This window comes from Falco peregrinus, chromosome 7 (genome assembly GCF_023634155.1).
Source record: "Falco peregrinus isolate bFalPer1 chromosome 7, bFalPer1.pri, whole genome shotgun sequence".
NCBI classification, from domain to species: domain Eukaryota; kingdom Metazoa; phylum Chordata; class Aves; order Falconiformes; family Falconidae; genus Falco; species Falco peregrinus.
In genome coordinates, this window is record NC_073727.1 from 14,556,092 (window position 1) to 14,577,865 (window position 21,774).

Genomic DNA, 21,774 nt, shown 5'->3' on the forward strand with positions numbered 1-21,774 from the left:
GAAAAGTAAAAGTATTTTCTCTGAAACTTTTTGGAGCAAAAGGTTATTCTCTTTTTAATTTGGAAATGATGTAGTAGTTTTGAGGATTACCAATATTTCAAAAGTGATGTGAAAATGACAGAACATATAGGCACGACTTACTTAACCAACCATCCTAAAACATGGCACTTTTTTGTTTTCATGTATGTTTGGAAATCTTATGTTACTTTGCTTTAATCTTGTTTGAAAAATTGAACTAGTTTTACTTTCTTTTAACATAAATCAAATAGTTTTTATGTTCAATTTGGCCAAAGAATCAATTGTTCTTGTTGCTCTTATTGTGCCCTCTGTGCTTTGCTTCTCTTCCCATAATAACTATCAAGTAAAATCCTCATCCTGCAAATGGCCCTACTCAGACACATAAAATAGGAGTCATCTCACCTAATTTTAGCTATTTTAAATTTAGGTAGCCAGTCTGCCTGTTCTCAAAGGACAGAGAGAGAGAGGGAGAGAGAGAGGCTCCTCTGGTGGTAATTCAGCTTTTCCTAGGCTACTATTTTAGGATGGAATGATTTACCTTCCAGTGGCTCCTTCAGGCCACAGAGATTGGCATTTATGTGCTTTGTCTGCTTTGCTATTTCTCCTCGTCCCAGCATTAAACAAGGAAGGAAATATTTGGAGTTCAAGGAAGGGGAAGAAGAGTCCTTGTCTGACCTCTGCAAATGCTGTGGGTGTGGGCAGCCTGAATCAGTTTTACTTTTTCCAAACCATTTTTCTTTTACTACTTTCTAGTTACTTTCCATTTTGCTTCAGCCTTATTTGACCCACAGAAAACAGAGATGGAAACGACCGATGACGCTGGAAGTTTTATGGCCAGCACTATTTAGGAGGTCAGATTAACTGATTATAATAGTCCCTTTTGGCTTTAAAAGCTGCTGGAGAAATCCTAACAGCAAAACTTCCATGGTCTTTGGTATGGCCAGAATTTCACCCTGAGTACCTAGTAATGAATCTTTGTCATCTGGCCCTCCCCTTGACTTGCAGGATTGCTCCATGCATTACATTTTCCAATGTTTTGTTCAGTTGTGGTATAAGTACTTCAAGACACAAGGATTTCTCTTTGTCCCCTGGAAATAGTTGCACAGGCTAATAGTTTAAGGAAGTTTTAGCTTGAAGAGTTGAGTAACAGAGCCAAGGACTGTTCTTGGTTGAACTGGAGCAAATATGGAATAGCTTGTTGACAATGTGGAGTTACTCCTCTTTTATGTCGGTGTAACCAAGAGCGCAACTTTGCCAATTATTAACTTTTGTTACATTATTTGTATTTCTGTGCATGTCAGGATTTGTTAATCTCATTGTTCAACATCAAGTAACCTTTTGCTGAAAACAGAGCGTCATTGTGAATTAGGTATCATCAGCTAAATTGAACCTCACCCTGTGCATTTGACAGATGGTAATACATTCATTAAGTGTTCTGTGGTTGCTTTGAGGTTGGAAAGTGCTATTTTTCTGGCTTCTAACTCAGGATTCCTAAGTAAAGTTGTATAAAAGCATAGTTTTTAAGGCAGAAGGAAAATCACAAAGAGCTCGTGAGGGTTTTTTTTATTAATATTGTTGTTTACTATTGGTGGAATGACATGGCAGGGCTATGATTGCTGTAGGCTGTCTTTGGCTGCATAAGTAGCTCAGAATGAAATAGTGAAGGGTGAGAGAGATGGTTCCACGATCGATTTTGTATATACACCGGTAGAAGTTCTTGGAATTGGAAGTTATGTTAAATAAATCACTGTGGAGGCAATATGATGTTAGTACCTTTGTGCTCGATGATTTCACTGTCTGGAAAGATGGCTTCCAGGGGTTCAGACATTGCAGCTGTTGCACAGTTAAACTGATGACAGGCCTCCTCTTGCGGAGCTGGTCACATTTAGGATCTCTAAGTTCATAATGAAAGTCTGCAGGGTGGGGAAGCAATTGGAGGTAGAAATTTCAAAAGCAGCACAGAGCCACATTCCCAGGCATAGTTCCACTTGGCGTTGTAATATTGAATCCTCCACCCTGGTATTACCAAGACAATGCAAGGCTGAGATGAGAAACTTCAGGAAAAGTTCTCCACACAGCTGATTTAGGGGTCACCTAAAGCAAGTGTAGAGGAGAAAACTCCACTGACTACAGAGGAAGCTCAGGGTGTTTAATTCAAACCGACTCATTTAATTTATTCCCTTTAAGGAAGATTAATCCCACCCATTGACTTGCAGTGAAGCCTCAGCTGTTATCAGCAAACCTATTTAGTTATTTAATGATGTTTCCATTGGTTAAGTTGCCAAGGGAATTAGCTGCTTAGCCACTTCAGAAATTCATTGTGGGTAGTATGCTCACAAGTGGGGAATTAGTCACTTTTTACTTAGTCACATCTTTTAAAATGTCTGCAATTCAGTCTAGCACTGTGACTGGTACTCACAATACCCCTGCCCTGGTGCGTACCTGCTGTCCCCTGTGTTCTCAGTGGAGGCAATGTTTAGAGTCATCCAGATTTTCACAAAATAGCCAAGGTATGGGAGGATTAAATTAAATCTTTCTTCTGCTGAGTTTGCTCAGTAATATGAACCCAGACATCTCTTTCCTCAGCAAGAGTCTCAAAATCTTCAGATCTGTAGGATATTCTGAGGAGGTTATTTCTTGGTCTATGTTCACATTTTTTCACCTTTCACATAATGCTTAAATATCAACCAGACAAGAGGGAAAACAAGTTTGTTTTTCTGACTTTTACCTGTGGTGTCAGCCTTCAGTCATGATTTACTGAATGTTGAGTCATTTATGGAAAGTGAAACAGGTCAACACGAGAGCTGTACAAATTACCTGGTACTCTGCTGGTGGGGTCTCATCTGGCAGCTGTGGGCTGATATCATGTTGAAAAGGCATTTGAAACTCAGTTGTCCACTTTCCAAGAAAATGCTTTCCCTATACCACTGGTAAAATCCCAGTACTTCTCCCAATTTTTTTTGCAAGAAAGAAGAAAACTGACCTGCTTTTGATACCTCTGTCTTCTGGAGGGTCACTGTTGAATGCAAACATAAGGTGGGTTCTCCCACCCATGCCAGCACTAGACATTGTCTGTCTCTGAGATGTGGTGCTTAGAAGCCTCTTTCTTCAATATTTTTGAGATTCTTTTGTGCATCCTCCTACTTTGAGTGGGGATTTCCCTGAGCAATTGATTTCTCTCAAGGAACATAAGACTTCAAATTATATAGATAAATCTGAATGTGTCAGGGCACCTAGAAAGTAGGATTTGCAACATGGAGATTTGCATATAGATTTCAAAGAGTGACTTGAAAACCATCAACAGGCTTTGAAAATCTGATCCTGTGCACCTCAGCTCCATTTGAATTGGCAATTGTAGGATTTTAATGCTCTTAGTTTTCCAAAATTCTGCCGCTATTCAGCTGGAAGAAAGGCAGTTCTCCCTTGTTCACTACTCTTCTATTTTCATGGCTGTTCTGAGAGATTTACTAGTATCAGAAAAATTTTGATTGATTTGAGGGGGTCATTGGTTCCACAAGTAGTGGTCCAGTTCTTGGCTATCAGGATATGAAATGGTCCTGACCATGTGATGATTTCACTGTGAGATGTCAGGATCCTGTGGCTTCCAGCAGAGCCTGTGAATTAGGTCACAGATGTGTTGAACCCTGAACATACAATTATTTCTGGCCTTAAGCTGCCATATGCAAGCGCCAAGTATGAATTCAGATAGATGTTTTTCCCACTGTCACAAATAGGCTTCACTCCAGGCATTGTTTTTGAGACAGCCATGACGCACTTTGATATATCAGTAAGAGCAAAAAAATAATCCCAACTCTAATAAGTTCCAGAAAAGATATATAAACACATCTCACCTGCCACTTCTGTCTTTGTATACACATGTAACTGACGCCATGGGCTAGCACAAAGCATCTAATGTACTACTGATACTGGAAGGATTGCACAGATGACTCGAAGAACCAACGATCCTACTGGGTGAAGGGGGTACTGGAAAATGCTCAGCATTAAGCCAGTACTCTAAAATCTGGATGAGCAAAATCAATTAAATCGCAATAATTGGATTCCATTGTCTCTAAATGAATGCATTGTAAGAGGACATAGTCTGAGGCTGACCAAGAGAAGGAGAACTATCTATTCAACAGGTGTTACGGGTCAGACTAAAAAGAGATTGCTAAATCTTTTGAGCGTTGCCACATGGGGGTATATTACACGCTATGCAGTTATTACCCTTCAGTAGAAGTTGTGCGGCAGAGCACAGCTGCAGACAATTAAAGACACCACTGCCAGCATCTGACAGCAGAATGTCAGTGTCAAAATTCAATTTGAATCGATTAAATAAGGGATGGCAACACTTTTGTTTTATGGATGGCAGCACTTCAGTCGCTTTAGATGTTCTGCTTTCAGAAATGAAATTCTTTCCCTCCCTTCTATGTTTGTTGGGGTGTTTTCAGTTGGATAGCAGTCATTTCTCCAGTCAATCAATTAAGCCAGGATTTGCCACTGTGTCTAAGAGCCAGCCACAAAAGAGCTGGTATGGTTCCCTGGTGCTTGGCCAAGAGGCTTCAGTGAGAGCAAGACATCAGGCAGCTTAATCTGACTTCCACCACTGGCACAAGGTTTAATGGATGTTAGGGCAGCAGAGGAACCATGTTCTGTGGCATTCAGCTCCTGCTCTCTCAGTGGCCCTGTGCGGGCCGCCTTTCCCTCCGTGCCAAAAGCACAGGGGCAGCTGACAGCAGGGCCGGTGTGGCTACCTGCACCAGCAAGCTGCTCTATGCAGGGCGGTCGCTGCAGCCCTTTGAAGCTTGCGTTGCGCTCCATAAATATATTTATCTCCACAGGCCTTGTAGCACTATGCTACCTGATTAATTTGACGCATTGCGTAGTTTCCCCTACGTGAAACAGCAGTAAGTTGCTCAGAGATATAAGATTTTACAGGATTAGGCCTTAAATGCTGACTCCAGGCCAGATCTGCAGCAGGTATAAATCACTGCAGGTAATTTTCACCAGCTGAAATTCTGGCCCTAAGCCCGTGAGTCATGTTGTTATTTTTTCACATTGTAAATTCTTGCTGTTTCTTGTTTATATTACTTTAGCATTTTAGGGCACTTGTCGGGGGCCAGGACCCCATCGTGCTTGTCACCCTTCAAACGGAGATGCAAAGGGCCCTTCTTGCCCCAGAGCATTTGCAGTTTCAATAGCATGCAAACCTGCGTTACAGTCATTCAGCTTTCTGTAAGTGCATTATTGCAAGCAAGTTTTTCTATTATCCTGCCTGTAAAGCGTAAAAACACAAATTCTGTGCCTAGGTTGATATTTTAAAAGTAAAAAAAAAAAAATTGCACTCTGCTGTATATTACGTCTAAGTGGCTTTTAAAGGCTGGAATTACTTGTAGCCAGTAGCAGTGTGGGGCATGGGCTTTAGTAACTGGAGAGGTTCAAAGCCTCCTCTCCATTGTGACACCCTGTTTGAGACGTACCAAAAAGAGAACTTGCACCTAACTTGAACCTGAAGTGTGTGTGATCTTAGCAGTGGCTGAATATCTCATCTCTTTTGTGTAGCATTGTATTTTATTATTGTTATATTACCTTCATTTCAATTGTAGTGTGTCTTCCAGCTCTGTAAAGCTCTGGTTAGCATCTTTGGAATTACTGCTATTGCCTTTAATTACTCTGGAAGGGGTTTAAAAACAGTAAAACTAAACTTCTTGTAACTGAAGTAATGCTGGAAAATTCTGCTTCTTTACAGTCCTACCTAGCTGCTTACATAAATAAAGTAGTGGCATATAGGGCTCTAGTTTACTGGGTGGTGGCGTCAACAGCCTAGAAGAATATCCTAGGGCATATGTGGTTTATTGGTGTATCATACTGACAAGCTGTTCTTTCCTTCCATGATCTCTTTCACTGCTTTTTTGTTGTTTGTTTGTTTGTTTGTTATTTTGGGGTGTGGAGGGGGTTTTTTTGTTTGTTTTATTTTAGTTTTGGGTTTGTTTTTTGTTTTTTGTGTGTGCTAGTCAGGAGAAGAGATGGCACAACCGTTTCCTGTGCCCCTTTTTTTCCACTGCAGGATGAGCTTTACCCTCCAGCAGACCTTGCTGGTCATCAGATTGTGTAGGCATTGGAGCACATTGTAACAACCAATAAATGGTTCTTGTTTTTTTTGTAGATACTACCATAGCCATTGACAATGAGTCTTTCTAAATAATTCTTACTCTGCCCTAATCACTTATTAATTGCTTTTTGGCAAAGCCCTTGAAAGAGGTTTGGTGAAGGCTCTGAAGAAGCTGGATGACTATCTGAGAACCCCTCTGCCAGAGGAGATTGATGCAGACAGCACCGAAGAGGAGAAATTGTCTAAACGCAAGTTTCTGGATGGAGATGACCTGACTCTTGCTGACTGTAACCTTCTGCCGAAACTCCATGTTGTCAAGGTAAAAGATACCATGTGATGGTCCAAGAAGCCTTATCTGACAATGAGGTGCCCTCCTCCAACAGCCAACTCCTGAAGCCGATGTGTATTTCAGCAGAGGTGTATTAAGTCCTAGAAGAGCAGTTTGAAACACACTTTTGCTCCTCAATATTTCCTATAGGTTAACTTAAGCATCTTTGTATTTAGTACATGGGGAAACTGTCCCATCACGAATTACTGACAAAGACAATATTGAGATCTAGTTATCTTGTCTTTATTTTTACCCTGCTGCAAGTAACAGCAGACTTTCCTATTAATTAGTTCCCATTATTCTTAAGAGAGATGTCAAAACTTTAGTCAGTCCCCACCCATTTGTAACTTAAGAGAAGCAGTCCATCTTTTGGGGGAATATTTGTTGCAGCTGGTATTTCACACAGACAAGCTAACAAATCAAAGTCACTGCCAAGGTCCAGGATTTAAGATGTACAGTGCAATACGCTGGTATAGTGCAAATGGTGTACATCATCTTGACTTCTAAATGCTGTATTTATTTAATTTATCAGATGACATGTTTCTTTAGAATAAAGCAAGTACCTGGCAGACCTTGGCAAGCAAGAAAGCTAGGAATTAATGCCAAGTCATGCATCTATTTTGGCTCCATGAGCCAAAACATAAACAGAGCCTGGGAGCTGACTGCACACAGGCAAAAAAGAAAAAAAAAAAACCCAAAGTTTTTTAAAAAGTGCATAAGTCACAAGATAAGAAATGTGATAATATCCTCACAGGTTTAGCTCTTTCTTTGGCTCGTCTTCATTGGTGACATTGCAGTCAGAAAATGCAAAATGAGTGTCTAGCCTCTTATTGGTTCCTGTCTCCTTGGGATGAAATGAAAGATGTCAAAAGAGAATTAAAATCTTTCTGAGACAAGTATAGCCATAGGATATTGCCTGAAAAGGATTTTACAGATGGAAGAAAAGGGTAAATTATTTTTTCATTTGATGGAAGATGTGTGCTGGAAATCGTGAAAATCTTGACTTAAGTTGCCCAGCAGGTTTTATCTTCCCCATGTGTGCGTGAAACATCATTGAAGGCAAGAACGCTTAATTAAATGCAGTTTAGGACAGAATTTGGACTTGCATATACCAAGTGGATCCTGGTAATAAAAACAAATCACAGTCATTTCTGAGAACATGACTGTCCTAAGAAATCTGAGACGGAAAACAGCTCTACCATGTGCTTTAAAAATAAAGGGGAACTCTGTGGCACATATGTATGTAATTTATGCCCAAGAACAATTTTATACTGTCAGAAAAATTAGAGATTGGAAGCACTCATTAAGTCAGCTAATCCATCCCTTCCTATCAGCTAGTTCATTCTGTCACCACAGGATTATTATATATGGTATATTCTTACAGGAAAACTGAAATAGCCCAATCCAGCAAGCTACTTAACCAACCAACTAGCTTTAAGCACAGATTAGTCCCACTGACTTCAATGGGACCGTACAGGTGCTTAAAATTAAGTACGTACTTAACTATTTTCCTGAATAAGGGCCTGAGTGTTTTTAGAAATCAAAAATTTCCCTTGATAGACAATTTCCTAGTCTTAACAAGTTTTGAAGTAAACATTTTCTCCCCAGTTTGTCCTAATACTCCTGTTTCTAATGTCTGCTAAATCATCTTGGTTTCTCAGTCACAGTACCCATACCACCCTGAATTTTTCATGAACAGATACAGCCTTCCAACAGCTGTAGGTGGTTACATCCTCTGATACCATTGGCCAGGCAAAATATATTACATATATTAAAAATAGAAATACAGTATATATAAAATATAATACAATGTTAAAAAGGAATATGAAAATATGTTACATGTAATTGTGACTAATGGCTTTCTCTTAAATCTGTCTTCCTTTTTATGATTCAGCTGATCAGCTCTTTCTTCTGTGCTGTCTCAGTGTTAAGTGATGTACTTAAGACTGGTAAAAAACACCAAAAAACAATACCGTAAAATTAATGAACGTCAGGTACCATAAAAGTCATAATCTGGTGACAGCAGCCAGGTCATTGATTTAGAGCGTCCTTACAAGACAGGGGTCAACCAACAGTCGTTTTTCAGGCTTTTTTTATTTTAAGTCCCAAGTCTCCAAACATTTATTTCCTTTGCTATTAATTATATGACAAGAAAGTGTAAGAAGAAGCTTTCTAAAAGGGAATTGGGAGATATATCACTAGCAAGGTGCTTTTTTTCTCTCTTTTATCTTTGGTTTAGATTGTTGCAAAGAAATACCGCAACTTTGAGTTCCCGACAGAGATGACGGGGCTGTGGCGGTACCTGAAGAATGCATACGCCAGGGATGAATTCATCAACACCTGTGCAGCGGACAAAGAAATTGAGCAAGCCTATGCAGATGTGGCCAAGCGGCTCAGCAAGTCCTAACTGACCTCAGCGATGGCTCAGTATCCCCTTTTATAGACTCTTCTCCTTGTTGCCTTAAGATATACTTTATCATTATGATATCTGGTTGGCATCCCTATGATTTCACCTGTTCAAGTGTATTGGTCAGGGACACACTTGCTTCTCCCTGGAGAACAGAGAAGGCAGCTCTAGTGGGGTGTTTGTGTGGAGACCCTTTGAAATCTGAACCTAAAATCTGTCTCAACTAGTATTATTTGCAATCAGTATTGGAAATTAATCTACTTTACTAGTTTCTTGTTTCATGTTGGGGGTATATCACCACCTGTATTCTTTGGAGTTTTATAAATAAGATATTAGCTGAAATTTTAAGTAAGAGAGTTGGGAACACATAGAACTTGTTCTTCTGTAGGTTATTTCAAAGATGCTTTTCCCCCCAGTGCTGTTGATAATCTTGAGGCAGGAACAAAATAGGAGGAGGGGAAGGAGTTTGACCCTAAAGGAGAAATGTTCTTAGCGGTTGTATTTTAAAAAAAACTCTCTAAATGCACATTCTATCTTAGCAGGCCTGAGAGTTTATAGGCTATTTATTTTTAACTTGGCGCAAAAGGGGGAAGCCTGAGCGAATATGTCAGACTTGCAGATGCTACTTTGCATAAAATTTGCATGATGTTGTTGGATCCGAATGTCTAAAGCAAAAGAGAGTGAATGAGCGATTGAGCAGGCAGCCCTTGGAAGAGTGGGGCTTGTGCCAAAATGTCCAGTGGATCTGCTATTTGGTAGAGACACACAGACACAGCAATAACGGGGGCAGCATATTGACTGCAGCGACTATAGAGAGAATTGGCACAGCTAACCAAACCGCGTAGGATATTGTCGTCTTGACTGTATGGTTGCCAGTTCCTTTATAATTGCTATCTTGGGAAACTTGGATAGGCAGGAGAAAGCTGTCATTGCACTCAAATTCCAGGCAGGGGAAGCGCTTTCTTCGCGTTGGGCTCCAGATGGGTCACTTTCAAGAACTCATCATCTCACCCCAGGAGAAGTTTGTTCTGAAAGCCTCAAAGAGGGCAGGCTAAAACAGAGAGATGCACATTTCCAGCCAGAAATTCAGCAAGTATGCTAGAAGAAATCGATGCATGATGCCTTAGTCCCTCTCATCGGGGGTTTACCGGTCCAGGTTACACAATTCTGAATTAGGATTGTTTTCTAAAAGTGATTATTTTGTTCTATCATCTGTAGCGTCTTCCTGACACAATCTCCTTTATACTAGTGATTATTTGCACATTAGTTTAGCAAATTCAGAATGACATTTCTTTTGCATGAAACATGATTTTCAGTTTTTTTGGGGGATTTATTGTTGTTTTCAAAGATAAAGCTGAGCTGTAACCTGATGTGGTTTCCCTTCTGATCAGAGCTTCTAGAGCTGCACTGATTTGAGGGGAACCCCAAGCTGGTGAGCTGTGACCAAGGGGAACTTTGCAGGAGGCTTGTTTGCAGCCAGAGAGCTGGAGGACTGGAGACAGCACTGAAAGCCAGCCTCTGCCGTGTGATGCTGATGACAGTCTGAAGCCATCCTGTTGCTTTGGTGGGATTATTCTACTTTTCACACTAGCCCAGCTGGGAGCAGAATGTTGCTCATTGACTGTGAAGATAGTTTGTGGTTGACTATTGTTTTGCATGCAATGGTCAATTTGTTCTGAACTTTCAAAATCTTGGAAGAAAATCCATGAACTCCCAAGTCTTCTCCTAGAATGGGCTATTTTAACAATGGCTAGACTGGAGGGCAAAGGCTTGCACTCTTTAAAATATTGCTGAGAAATCAACTGGCTCAGAGGACACTAATAGCAGCCAGAAAAATCTAATGAGATTAGAAGTGTCTGCACAAGCACATGTGGCTTGTTAAAAGCATTTCTTCATGAGATTGGAATTATTTGTGATTTTTTTTTCTCTTTGATTATGGCAATTATTTATTTATTTATTTAAATTTACTTGGTCCTTTTAGTCTTTCTTTCTGGTTTTGTGTTTTCACTCAGCACACCGGTCAAGATGGCTTTGTCTGCTTAGAGAAGTGTTACTAGCAATACTTAGTAAATTAGTTTCTAGTGAAAAGTCTTCTATCTGATAATGTTCACTGGGAATTTTTTTCAGTATGATTTAGCTAGGAGTATGACAATCAACAAGATCAGCATTTTTCTCAGTTGTCTTTTTCCAGGTTTGTACTTCAGTTAGTGGCTTTTGCTTAATCACAGTTGCAGTGAATCTTTGAATAAAGATGCAGAGGCAGATTCAGAATCGTGCTCTGTGCTTATTGTATTTAGCTCCTTAAAGAAGATTGTCCCAACATCCAGCAGATCTCAGGCAGGGTAATTTAACCAGCTCAGGATCTGACCTGATTTCCATCTCTGAATCTTCACCAGTTTGCTGAATCCTGTGGTTCTGAAATGTTCTAATACGTCTTTCTTTAGTTTTGCTAGTAGAGGGCCAAATCAAAATCAGTTAATCTCTATGACATCAAATCGCATCTCCTTTTTAAAAAATATGTTTAAAAATGGTTAAGCTGATACCAAAAAGAAAATGAGCTGTTAGCTCAATGAGCTTTTTCTAAGATGATTTGCATGTTCTTAAAATCTTTTTAGGATTTCATTATAAAATCTAAAAACCCCTAAGCTACCCTTTTAATTAATAAAAAAAATCGTAAATATCTTCATTATTCTAGCAATACCACCCAAAAAAAATCTTAATAAAATGTGTTTATGGATATGAGAAAGAGTATGAGGAAAATGAAACAGCTTTCAGCTACCGTGCCTGTTCTGTCTGAATTCAAGTCTCACTCTGCATCCTATCTTTGCATTTTCACTCATGACTCTATTATAGGCTCATCCAAGATCCAAGATTATGGACAGGTTCAGGCATTTCCTGACCTTTGTTTGGGTTTGAAATCCAAGCTCATGTTCTCAGATCTGTAACTTTCGCTCACCTTTGTGCTTTTTGGCTTTAGCCATCGTCAGAAGCAGGAAATACTGGAAATCCTACATAGAAAAGTGTTTTGCTGAGATTTTGAGCTCAGTTCTCAAGACTCGGGATCCGTCACCAGTGAGATTTTAAAGGGCTCCAGACTCCTTTAAGGCAGGGTATTTTTGGTGACCTTCCATTGTATTTAGAATTATAAGTAATAAATATTAATCATACAGGATTGTATATCTACATTGGCAAGGCAGCATTTCTGAAAAGAATCTAAGTGACAAGACAGACATTGCAGATTTACAATAACTTTGTTCATAAATTTTTTGCAAGATGTAAAGAAAGACATAGCACGGGGGGGAAGAAGCCAACAATGTGGATTTAATCATCTACATTTCAGAAATGCAGACCAAATGTCTGTAAAGATGTCCATTTCATCCAAACATTTCTTAGATATTTATTTCAAAGCCCCCTATTCAGTCAGTCCAACACTCCATTCATATTGGAAGTAATATTGATTTTTCTTCTATTAGCAGTGGTATGGGAGTGCTGGAGAATCCCATAGACTAGTAACCCTTATTCTCTGTTAGACTATTTGAATTGCCATGGTCATCTTGCTGTACAGGTAAGACTAAAGAAGTATTTGTTTCAAGACCGTTTAAATGAGGACTTCTGACAAAAATGTTTTTTCCAGTAAAAAGAATCAGATAATGCTATTGCTTTGTCAGATCTAGCGTGGAATATAGAGCTACAGGTTACTCCTGTGTTTTCATCAGCTGAGAAACCACTGACAGCGAGGAATGACAGTCTATATCACAAAGAAACTAGAAATGTTTCTTTCCTACAAGAAAGTTCAGCTGAATTACATGTAGCATTTATTCTGAATATGTATTTATTTTATTTTAACCCATAGCCACCTTTCCTCCTCTCTCATCCCTGCTCAGATTCAACTCCCAAGTTGGCCATAACCGTGCTGCCTTTTCCTCAGTGCTAAGTAGCAGGGTGCTCGTGGATGGACACATGAGGAACTGTGGGTTAGTATAACCCATCTGCCTTGTGGGATGAAGCCCCCTTTCTGCATTGACTGAGTTTGGCTAATTAACTGAGTTTAAAGCATTGCAAAACTAGGCAGTGGAAATCTCACTTATGTAAAGCCCCAGAAGCACGTGGAAGCATTCACTTTTCAAAATGAATTGGTATTTTAAAGAAAAAAATAACCCCAAAGTCTTGTGTCCTCCTTCATGTGTATTCTTTTAAACATCAGGAAGTTTTCATTTGTTTATTATTCTGCTAGATATGCCCATTATTCTTGAATTTCTTTTGATATTAAGAAATATTTTTCCAGGAAGATTTTGCCTTTCTGCTGAATCTTTCATCTCTTCATTAATTTTGATGTCTGCAATGCCCTAGTCATTCCAGAGGAGGCAGGAAAGCTGTGAGGCTTATACTTGTTGAGAAGTTGATGGAGTTAATGATTTTTTTGGAAAAAACAGTATTAAAAACATTTTTTTAAAATGTGTCTTTTCATCTGGGATACTTTAACCAAGAGTGATAGACTGTTTAGTCTGGACTGTGATTTTCAGCACAGAACTGAACAAGCCACCATGTTTAAGGCAGCTTTGCCTAGGAATTTCCCCAGGATTCATAGAGATATTCCTGCTGGATGACAAAATTTCCAATTCCTTTGATCAGCAGGGATCTGCCGGTTTGTATTGGCACTGAACTGTGACAGCCCGCTGACTCAGTGCTGGGCGGAGGAGAGGGGTCCTGCTCCCTTTTCTCTCCTTCTGGCTCATAGGCAGGGACAGCAGAAAGCATTGATCCATTTTGTTTCCTTGCCCCATGCCCCAGGCAACTCTCCAGCCATAGGAAAGCACAGAAACCCCATCCAGTGCTGGTTTTCAAAGCTTGATCAGTCCATGTTTTAGGTGTGACATGAAGGTCTGAAGAGCCCCATGTAACCCCTCAGGCACTCCCCGTGCAGCGTGATGGGAGTCAGCCGTGTCTCAGAGACCGCAGCAGTCACATTCCCCATTTGCCCCAAATCATTCCCCTTTCACCGTTCATTGGAGAGATGCTAAAGCTGAAAATGCTCCAGAGGATGCACTTGAATGTGGTGTATTTTGTGTTCATCAGCTAACCAGCTCCCAGTGATGATGTTGTCACCCTGCAGCAGGTCGTGCCTCTGCTGCAAATGGACGAGCCATCACCCCTTGGAGTGGCAGTCCTCGGGTGGGAAACGCTGAAGCTGCCCAGCCAGCGATGGTGCAACCATGATGAAAGGTCCCGGTGCCAAATTTTCTCCAGCCTGGCTCTCTAGCTAAGTGTGTTAGCAGCTCAGCTGGGGCCATGATCCAGCACTAATGAGCATTTCTAGCTTGCAGCACGTGAATAGAGACTACTCATGTGTTTAATGTTAAACATGTGCTTGCCTGCTTGCCTGGAGAGGGGCCTAAAAGTCATGATAGAAAAGCCTATATTAATGAAGAGCATTAGTATTCTCTTCCCTTTGAAATCTGGTGGCAGAATTCCCAGTGGGGGAATTCCCAATAGGAATTCCCAGTAGAGCCCAAGGCTACATGAGCATGAAGATGTCAAGTGTGAAGATGTCCTTAGAGAACCGAAAACACTCAAGGAGAAAAGAAAGCATTAGTGTTATGTAGGGTCTTCTTGCAGAAGGACACCAGCCATGTGGTAACTGGAGGGACACCACCAGTGCTGTCAGGCTCCATTCCGGTTTATCACAGGGAGGTTCAGAGTGGAGCTGGGACCAGGCCATGCTGGCAGTGTAATGCCAAGGCATGTTCTGCTGTATCTCCAGCCACACTCCCCATGGTGGTATCCCCACAGTATAACGATGCATCCATTGTGTCTGCCTTGCTTTTATTATGAAGTGACTTGTCTAAAGAAAACTAAGAAGGGTGGGGAATTTTTTTTTTTTTTTAATATATATATAGATGGACTAAAACCAATCCAAATATGCTTTAATGGTTCTCAACACGATACTGTCAATTCTCACCACAGGGTGGAATTTGTTGGTGGAAATTAAATTAAATTAAATTAAAACAGAAAGGCTTGGATATTGCTAATGGGTTCTACTGGGAGCCCTAAAAGCAGTTTGCAGTGTAGAACCATAACAGGAGTGAACATCCTTTAATTCCCAGAATCATTTGGGTTTCACAGGGTCGTTTCAGCCTATTCTGCTGCACTGCTGAGAAGTTGCTCTTTCCCTGTCTCCCTAGGTCTATAAACTCTGAAGAATTTGGGAAATGGCTACGGGCACCACATTAATCTTTTTTTTTTTCCACTCCCCCCCCCCCCCCCCCCCCCGCCCCTTTCATTAAAAGAACTACTTTAGTTTGGAAGTAAGCAATAAGTAAATAGAATTTGCAAACAGCAGATTTCTCTACTTTTTCATTAAGGAAGTTTTTAAGAGCTTTCAGGAAATGAGTGGTTATCCTCAGCTTTGGGAATAAACTGTGGTATAAAATATATATAGAAGTGTGATTCTGATTAAATAATTTAAGCAGAAAGATTACAGTTTGTTTTAAGGAGCACGCTTAGGACTAAATGAATGGAATACTCCAGATATTGCAATAAGGACTTAGGATTCAGTTCTAATTTCCATTGGTTTCTTTTTTTTTAATTACTTATTGTACAATATTGAAACTATATGCATATTCACTTTGTTTAACTGCATTATTTAATTGAATAATGCTGTGAAGTGTGTTGGGATGAAAGGTGGCACAAAGAGGAAAACTTACACTCTTGAAACAGCACTATTATTTCTGTGTGTTTGATTTTGTTCCCGCTGGAATAAACAGAAACCACACCATTTAGCTGTGTAGAAGCAGGATCCCAGCTTCACAGATCCAGATAGTTTGGCACTCTCTTTGAAGGACAGGGTAATTTGCTGTTTAGCAATCTGAGTCTTGCAGTGGGCACAGCGCATTTCGGAAGGCATCCAGGACCATCCTTGGGTGAATGGATAGCATTGCTCGTGAAGGACCACAGTGAATTCCCTGCTGTTACAAAATGAGATTAAGCCATCATGAGATGTGGACTAGCTAACCCTGAACCAGACACATTTGCCTGCAGCGCAGCCACTAAATTGGTCTGACATCAGGAACCGCAGCGTAAGAGCTTGGCCTCAGAAGGAAGTCAAAGCAGCATCTTTGTCACTAGTCATTTTCTATTTATAATGACACAGATCTATTTTATAATCATGGGGAGGCACAACAGGACTGTGCTTTGTTCTGCCTAAATCACATTTCTCGTGCGGGTGCGTTTAAACACAGCCTTTGGCCCCTTGCCGCACACCACACGCACCCAAGGAGGGCAATTCTGGCACAACAATGCACACCCTGTCGTGCTTGAATGCTCAAAGACTCCTGTGCTGAAGCAATAAACTCCTGCTAAATGGCTTTAAAATGTTCCCTTAAGTGTGCTGAGCTGCAACACCGCCTCACTTCTTGTTTCCAATGCCATTTTGTGTCTAAGCCTCGTGTTTCAAATCAACCAGGAGTGGATTGTGTTGTTTAGTGCTGGAAGTTACTGGGCATTATTAACCATAAGAAACTGGGGTGAAAACCCCCAAGCCCCAACGCAACCCTCTTTCTTAGTGCAAAATGGACTGCTTGTGCACGTGACTGCATTTTCAGAAGCTGTGAAAAAATTCCTAATAGCTGCTTGGTTTGGTTTCTGGAGAATGGGTCCTCATCTGTGCAAATCCTCAGAGATATGATGGTAAACACCCCGCCCTGCCCCGCCCCCCCCCGCCCCGCCCCCCCCCCCTTTTCTTTTTTTTTTTTCTTTTAATTGAAGGGTCCTCCTCTGTATTGCTTAGAAATTTATGATCTAGCGATCAATAGATTTATTTTTGTTGTCTGACTGTTTTCAGTTCTAAAGCCTGAAGATCAAAGCCAAGTTGCACAATGAGATTTAGGGGTGAACGGGAATGTTTTTTTTTCCTCAAACCCCACTGATTTTCAAATCCTGACTCATTTGGGGCACAGTCCTGGTTACTTTGAGGGGGGTCTGAGGCTGAAAGAGAGGAAGGGGAGTCCACTGTACATGCTACTGTCCTTCCACTGAGAGAAGATAGCAAGAACGAGGTATATGGACAAGTTTCCCATCTTCAGTGTGAAAGCAACCTGTACAGAGACCTGAGTGGCCCTAAGCTGATCCACGACTGCTTAAACATTGCAATGACATTAAAAAGCAAAATTTGGGATGGGAACAATGACATGATGATCAGGCACGGTACCTCTTCAGGCCATTGTACGGGAAAAAAAACCCTCATTTGAAACGACACTCAAATTTTTAAGTACTGGCCCAGACCCAAGTGAAGGCCTGGATTTTCTCCTCCAAAATGTCATCGCAGAAATACCTAATGACTGTTGGGATTGGTAAGAGCAAAATCAGGAACTCAAGGAGAAGGCAGGAATGACCTTTAAACTCAGACCTGGTAAGCTTCCAAGAAAAGTCACTTATTTGTGAACAGCTATTTTATAGTGGTTGACCATGAAAAGTAACTGTGTATCTAGGGGTCTCTATCAGATAGGAAAGCAAGACGGGATAAATCCCTTCCCATACTTGTGATTTTCAGCTGAATCTGTTGTTAATGGGTAATTTTAGATTAGACTGTAACCTTTTGGGGTAGGAACTATATAATTTCTTCTCTGTATGTGCAGCTCCTAACACAACAGAAGCCTGATGGGAGCGTTTGTGTGCTGCTCTAACCCTCGTAACATGTAATAATAGGAATAATATAATTAAAATGTCATTGCAGTTCACCTTTAATATTATGATTGTGCAGCTGTACTCTGTCAACTGAGAATAAAATGAATGTCCTTTTTGTATAATAAGTAGTATATTTTATTATTGAAGAAACAGTTAAGTTTAATTTTTAAAAGCAAAAAAGTATCTGCTCATTGTTTCATTTTAAGCTTCTGGATAAATAAGCAAACATTTCTTTTGTATCCTTCAAATGAGTATGTGTTAAATGAAGAAATCCACCTTCCTAAATTGTAGCTGGTTATAATCTTATATTCCAAGAGTGATTAACACCTGTTAATTTGAATAAAAGTGGTTTATTTTCTCATTGGGTTATTCCTGAAGTTTTGTTTAATTTGTTAATTGTTTTTTGTAAACAGGCAACGTTCCCTTGGCTGCAAGAAAAAACATGTGCTCACAGCTTGAATACAGGTATACTCTTCACTGGATCTAAAAACTGGTTTAATAGAAGTAAAGGGAAAGGCAGCAAGGACAAGTAAGCTACATCTGTGTTAGAAGAAGAAACATGGCCAGGGTATAACTCATGCACTGTCCCCCAGATGCTGGTGCCATATAGCTAGTGCAGCTGGTGGTACTGTGTTGGCCTGGACCAGAGAGCACTCTCCAGGGCAGTGTCCAAGCACAGCACACGGAATATGAGAACTTGTGGGCTTATAAGTATGGTCTAAAAAATGATGGATGGACTGAAATGAGAAACAATTATCCAATATTTCTCATATCACAAGTTACGTATTCCAAATGAAATAATTAAGCAGCAAGTTTAAGGCAAACAGAAGTGCCTTTTTACACAGTGTATCATTAAGCTTTGGAGGCCTTTACCAGATCAAAATGAATATGGGGTTCAAATACGAATATGATAACTTCATGAAGAGCTGATCTGTTAATGTTGTTAAACATGAAAGTTCGGGTGCAACTGTCAGGTCAAGAGGGACTCTCTTCCAGGGACATGTAGGTTTCCACTCACCTTATTTCTTATACTGCTTCTGCTGCAAGAGGGTAGACACAGCAGAGGTAGGGCTGGGTGGCACATGCCACATCTCTTTTGATGTGATGTATCATATAAAAATGAGAATTTGTTTCAAAATCTTCAAACCCAAAGTGGTAAGTGACAACCTAATGTTTCTGCTTTAACTACTGCCAAAATAGCTTTTCAGTTCTCCAGAACTGTAGAACTCCAGGGCCTTGTCTGATTGCTTTTGTGCTAAGCTCTCCATGTGCAAGCCCCCAGGTGCACCTTCACAGCAGATGAGGCCTTTCCCTTTCTCTCTCATTGTGGCAGCATGGAGGAAAACGAGGGTATCTGCAAAACCCACCATCAGGCACATCAAACAATGAGTAAGTAAGGCAATGCAGTCCCTTTTTCACCTAATTTGTAACCAGTCCTGAATGGAAGCACAGCTTGGCTGTTTGGTCACTCAGCTGCATGTGGGCTGACCACAGCCAGCGCTGCTGGGGCTGACTGGGGCCACTGCCATGCATTTTCTAGTAGAACCCCACACCTTGCACAGCTCCATCGTGTCACTGCATTGCCAGAACCACACTCATGAGACTGTGCCATCCATCCTCATCACCACCTCTGAGAGTGGCTGGTACTGAAGCCTTCAAAGGGTGGTGCTGGGAGCCCCATCCCCTGGGGTTTAACATACTGACCACAGACACAAAATGTTCCACACTGGTGGTGTTTTTTCAGTGTTTATTGCATTAGAAATAGTTACCTATAGGTCTGGCTCCTCTAATTGTACAAACAAATCTGACACTGGTCTCAGGCTCTCCAGACACTGGTCTGGGTGATATTTTATGGTAGTGAGTGCATCATATGCATTAGACACTGTGTAAAAAAAGAAGTTTCTGTGCATGAGCAATTGTGATTGCAGATGTGAATGATGAAAAATGGGGTGAGAAACAACATGGATCATTCATCATTTTTCCTGTCTTTATTTTATCATTATTTATGCATCTGCTCTCAACAAGCCAAAGCTTTCCCCTTTCCATAGCCATGTCTTTATGCTGCTGGTCATTTTTTTGGTCATTTGGTCTCTGAAGGATTGCTTCTACCCAGCTAATCGCTCTATCTGATGGGGATTTGTACTGCTGTCTCTCCCTGCATGCCATGTGAAAAATAGAGTCCTTAGCGGGCTCCACAGAGCTGCTGGCACCTCGTCCTTCAGGGATGGGGTGGGGGGAAGCTTTGTGAATGAGGGTTTAGTTTGGTTTTTCTTTTTTTTTTTATCTCAATACCTGCTGTAACACTCTACACATCCTGCAAGACACGCTGCAATCAGCCCCGTCTGCGCCAGGCAAGAGTTTAGACATTTCAGGTGTCATCCATCCTTCATATCCCGTGCATGTCTCTTTCACGAGCCCAGCAGATGCCTTTAATTGCCAGCCACTGCTCTTGGCTTTCCAAGAAGTAGCAGGGGAACTATGGAGTCCCTCTGGCGAAGGATGAAACGAAGGGGCCCAGCAGTGTTATGACATTTTCTTGCACTGAATTGGCTTTGGGAAGAATGGGCTCTTTCCTCCCCTTAGATAAGCACAGAAATCTTAAGCAGATGCTTGCAAAACATCAAACAAATATATACTTAAAATAAATAAATATAGGCTATACCCACATGCCCCATAATCTGGCCAATATTCAGCCACCGCTAACATTATCTAGCCTTTCTCTGGTGAGGCCTGCAGGAAAAGGAAAAACCCACAGTTTAGTCACTCCGCAGCAGGACCACAACTGGCTCCTCCAGCACCATCATCCCAGGGCTGAAGGCGGCCGTGCCGGTGGCTGGTGGCCAGTCTCCCATTCACCCCATTGTTCAGCAGCTAGAGGGAAACACAGCCCTTCTTTCTCCTGTGTTGTGTCTACACTCCAGGGGCTTTAATATGTTTAAGTTTTTCCTTAAATCAGCATTGCGGAATGCGAAGGGGAATTTCGTGCCATAGGGAAGAAGGTGCAGCAGTCTGGAAAGCCTAAATTGCCAAAAACAGAAAGAAAAGGTGTTTTCTTTAGTGCTTAAGTAACTCTTATACTCCTGATTTCTAGGGCAGAGATAATAGGAGGGATTTCTTCTAGTTCCCTTGCATTGAAAGCCACAGGTTTTGGCAAAAGCTGGATGGAAGTATATTTGTTGAAAAGTGTGAGAAAAAACTCATTGCAAGAAGTCCCCCTTCCCTCAGTCCTTTGTTAGAACAACATTAAAGGACATTATCAGTGCCAAGGGAAGGGCTTTTAAGAACCTGCTGGAGTTCAGGTCACCCATGTAATACTCACTCCTTGTGCAGAGGGGCTGTGGTACCAGCTTTTATCAGGTCATGTACCATCCTGCACAGGTCCCTCCCCATTTGGTGCCCTGAACAAGTGATGCAATTTCTTTTCTCAGCAATGTGTGGTGCTGGGCCTTCTTTATTCCTTATTACTCAGCCTGCTAGGAAGCTCTTTAAAAGTCATGGTATCATGCGCTTTCTACAGCAGCGTTGTTTGTAACTGCCTCACAAACATGCATTAGACTACTTCATGTATCCCTGAGGGGGACAGGGGGATGTTTCACAGCCTGGGAACCAAGGCTGAGAACTTTGGATGTGAGCTTTCTCTTCACTTGGGATGCTCGGTTTCACCTATTTAAGACATGATTTTTTACAGTATGTTGCTCTGCACAGCAATTTTGGGGTACTGCTGTACCAATAAACTCCGTGTGCTGGGAACACTTCCAGTCTCTGGGACAAACTGGCACAAAACGGTTCCTGTCCATACTGGCTTTACCTTCCCCAACTGCACAGATACCTGCAAATTGCTTATTAGAAACAGGCCCTGGACGAGTGAACTTCCAAATGATGCTGGGGACAGATTAGCTTGGGAGGGCACTAGGTGGCCTGAGCCAAGAGGGATCTCACAGTCTAGACACACATGCATACATGTATATGTACATACATATATATGTATATGGTGTGTGTATCTGTGTGTATAGACACTAAGTAGTAAAGGCAGCCACCTGGGTTACGATCCCACTGCTTTCAGGTGCAGCTGGGATTGCTCAGAGCTCCTGCACCTCAGCTGTCGCTTCAAGTCCCAGGGCCACTATAATGCTTGTATATAAGAAGCAGCAAATTCGCATCACATGAGCAGTATTTGGGTTTTCCTAAGTTTAGGGTGTTGGACTTGGCAAGTATAGCAATGTTTTAGTG

At 41.2% G+C, this 21,774-nt stretch overlaps 1 protein-coding gene across 3 annotated transcripts in view; it reads left to right on the forward strand.

Annotated features, from left to right (window-relative positions):
• The window catches only part of CLIC5 (chloride intracellular channel 5), a 93,865-nt gene extending 77,675 nt beyond the window's left edge, over window positions 1-16,190 (forward strand). For all 3 annotated transcript variants that reach the window (XM_055810696.1, XM_055810697.1, XM_027789220.2), the window contains 2 exons: window positions 6,265-6,446; window positions 8,695-16,190. In XM_055810696.1, coding sequence (XP_055666671.1) covers window positions 6,265-6,446; window positions 8,695-8,862 — 350 coding nt within the window. In that variant the 3' untranslated portion in view covers window positions 8,863-16,190. The remainder of the gene's footprint in view (window positions 1-6,264; window positions 6,447-8,694) is intronic.
• The last annotated feature ends 5,584 nt before the right edge of the window (window positions 16,191-21,774 follow it).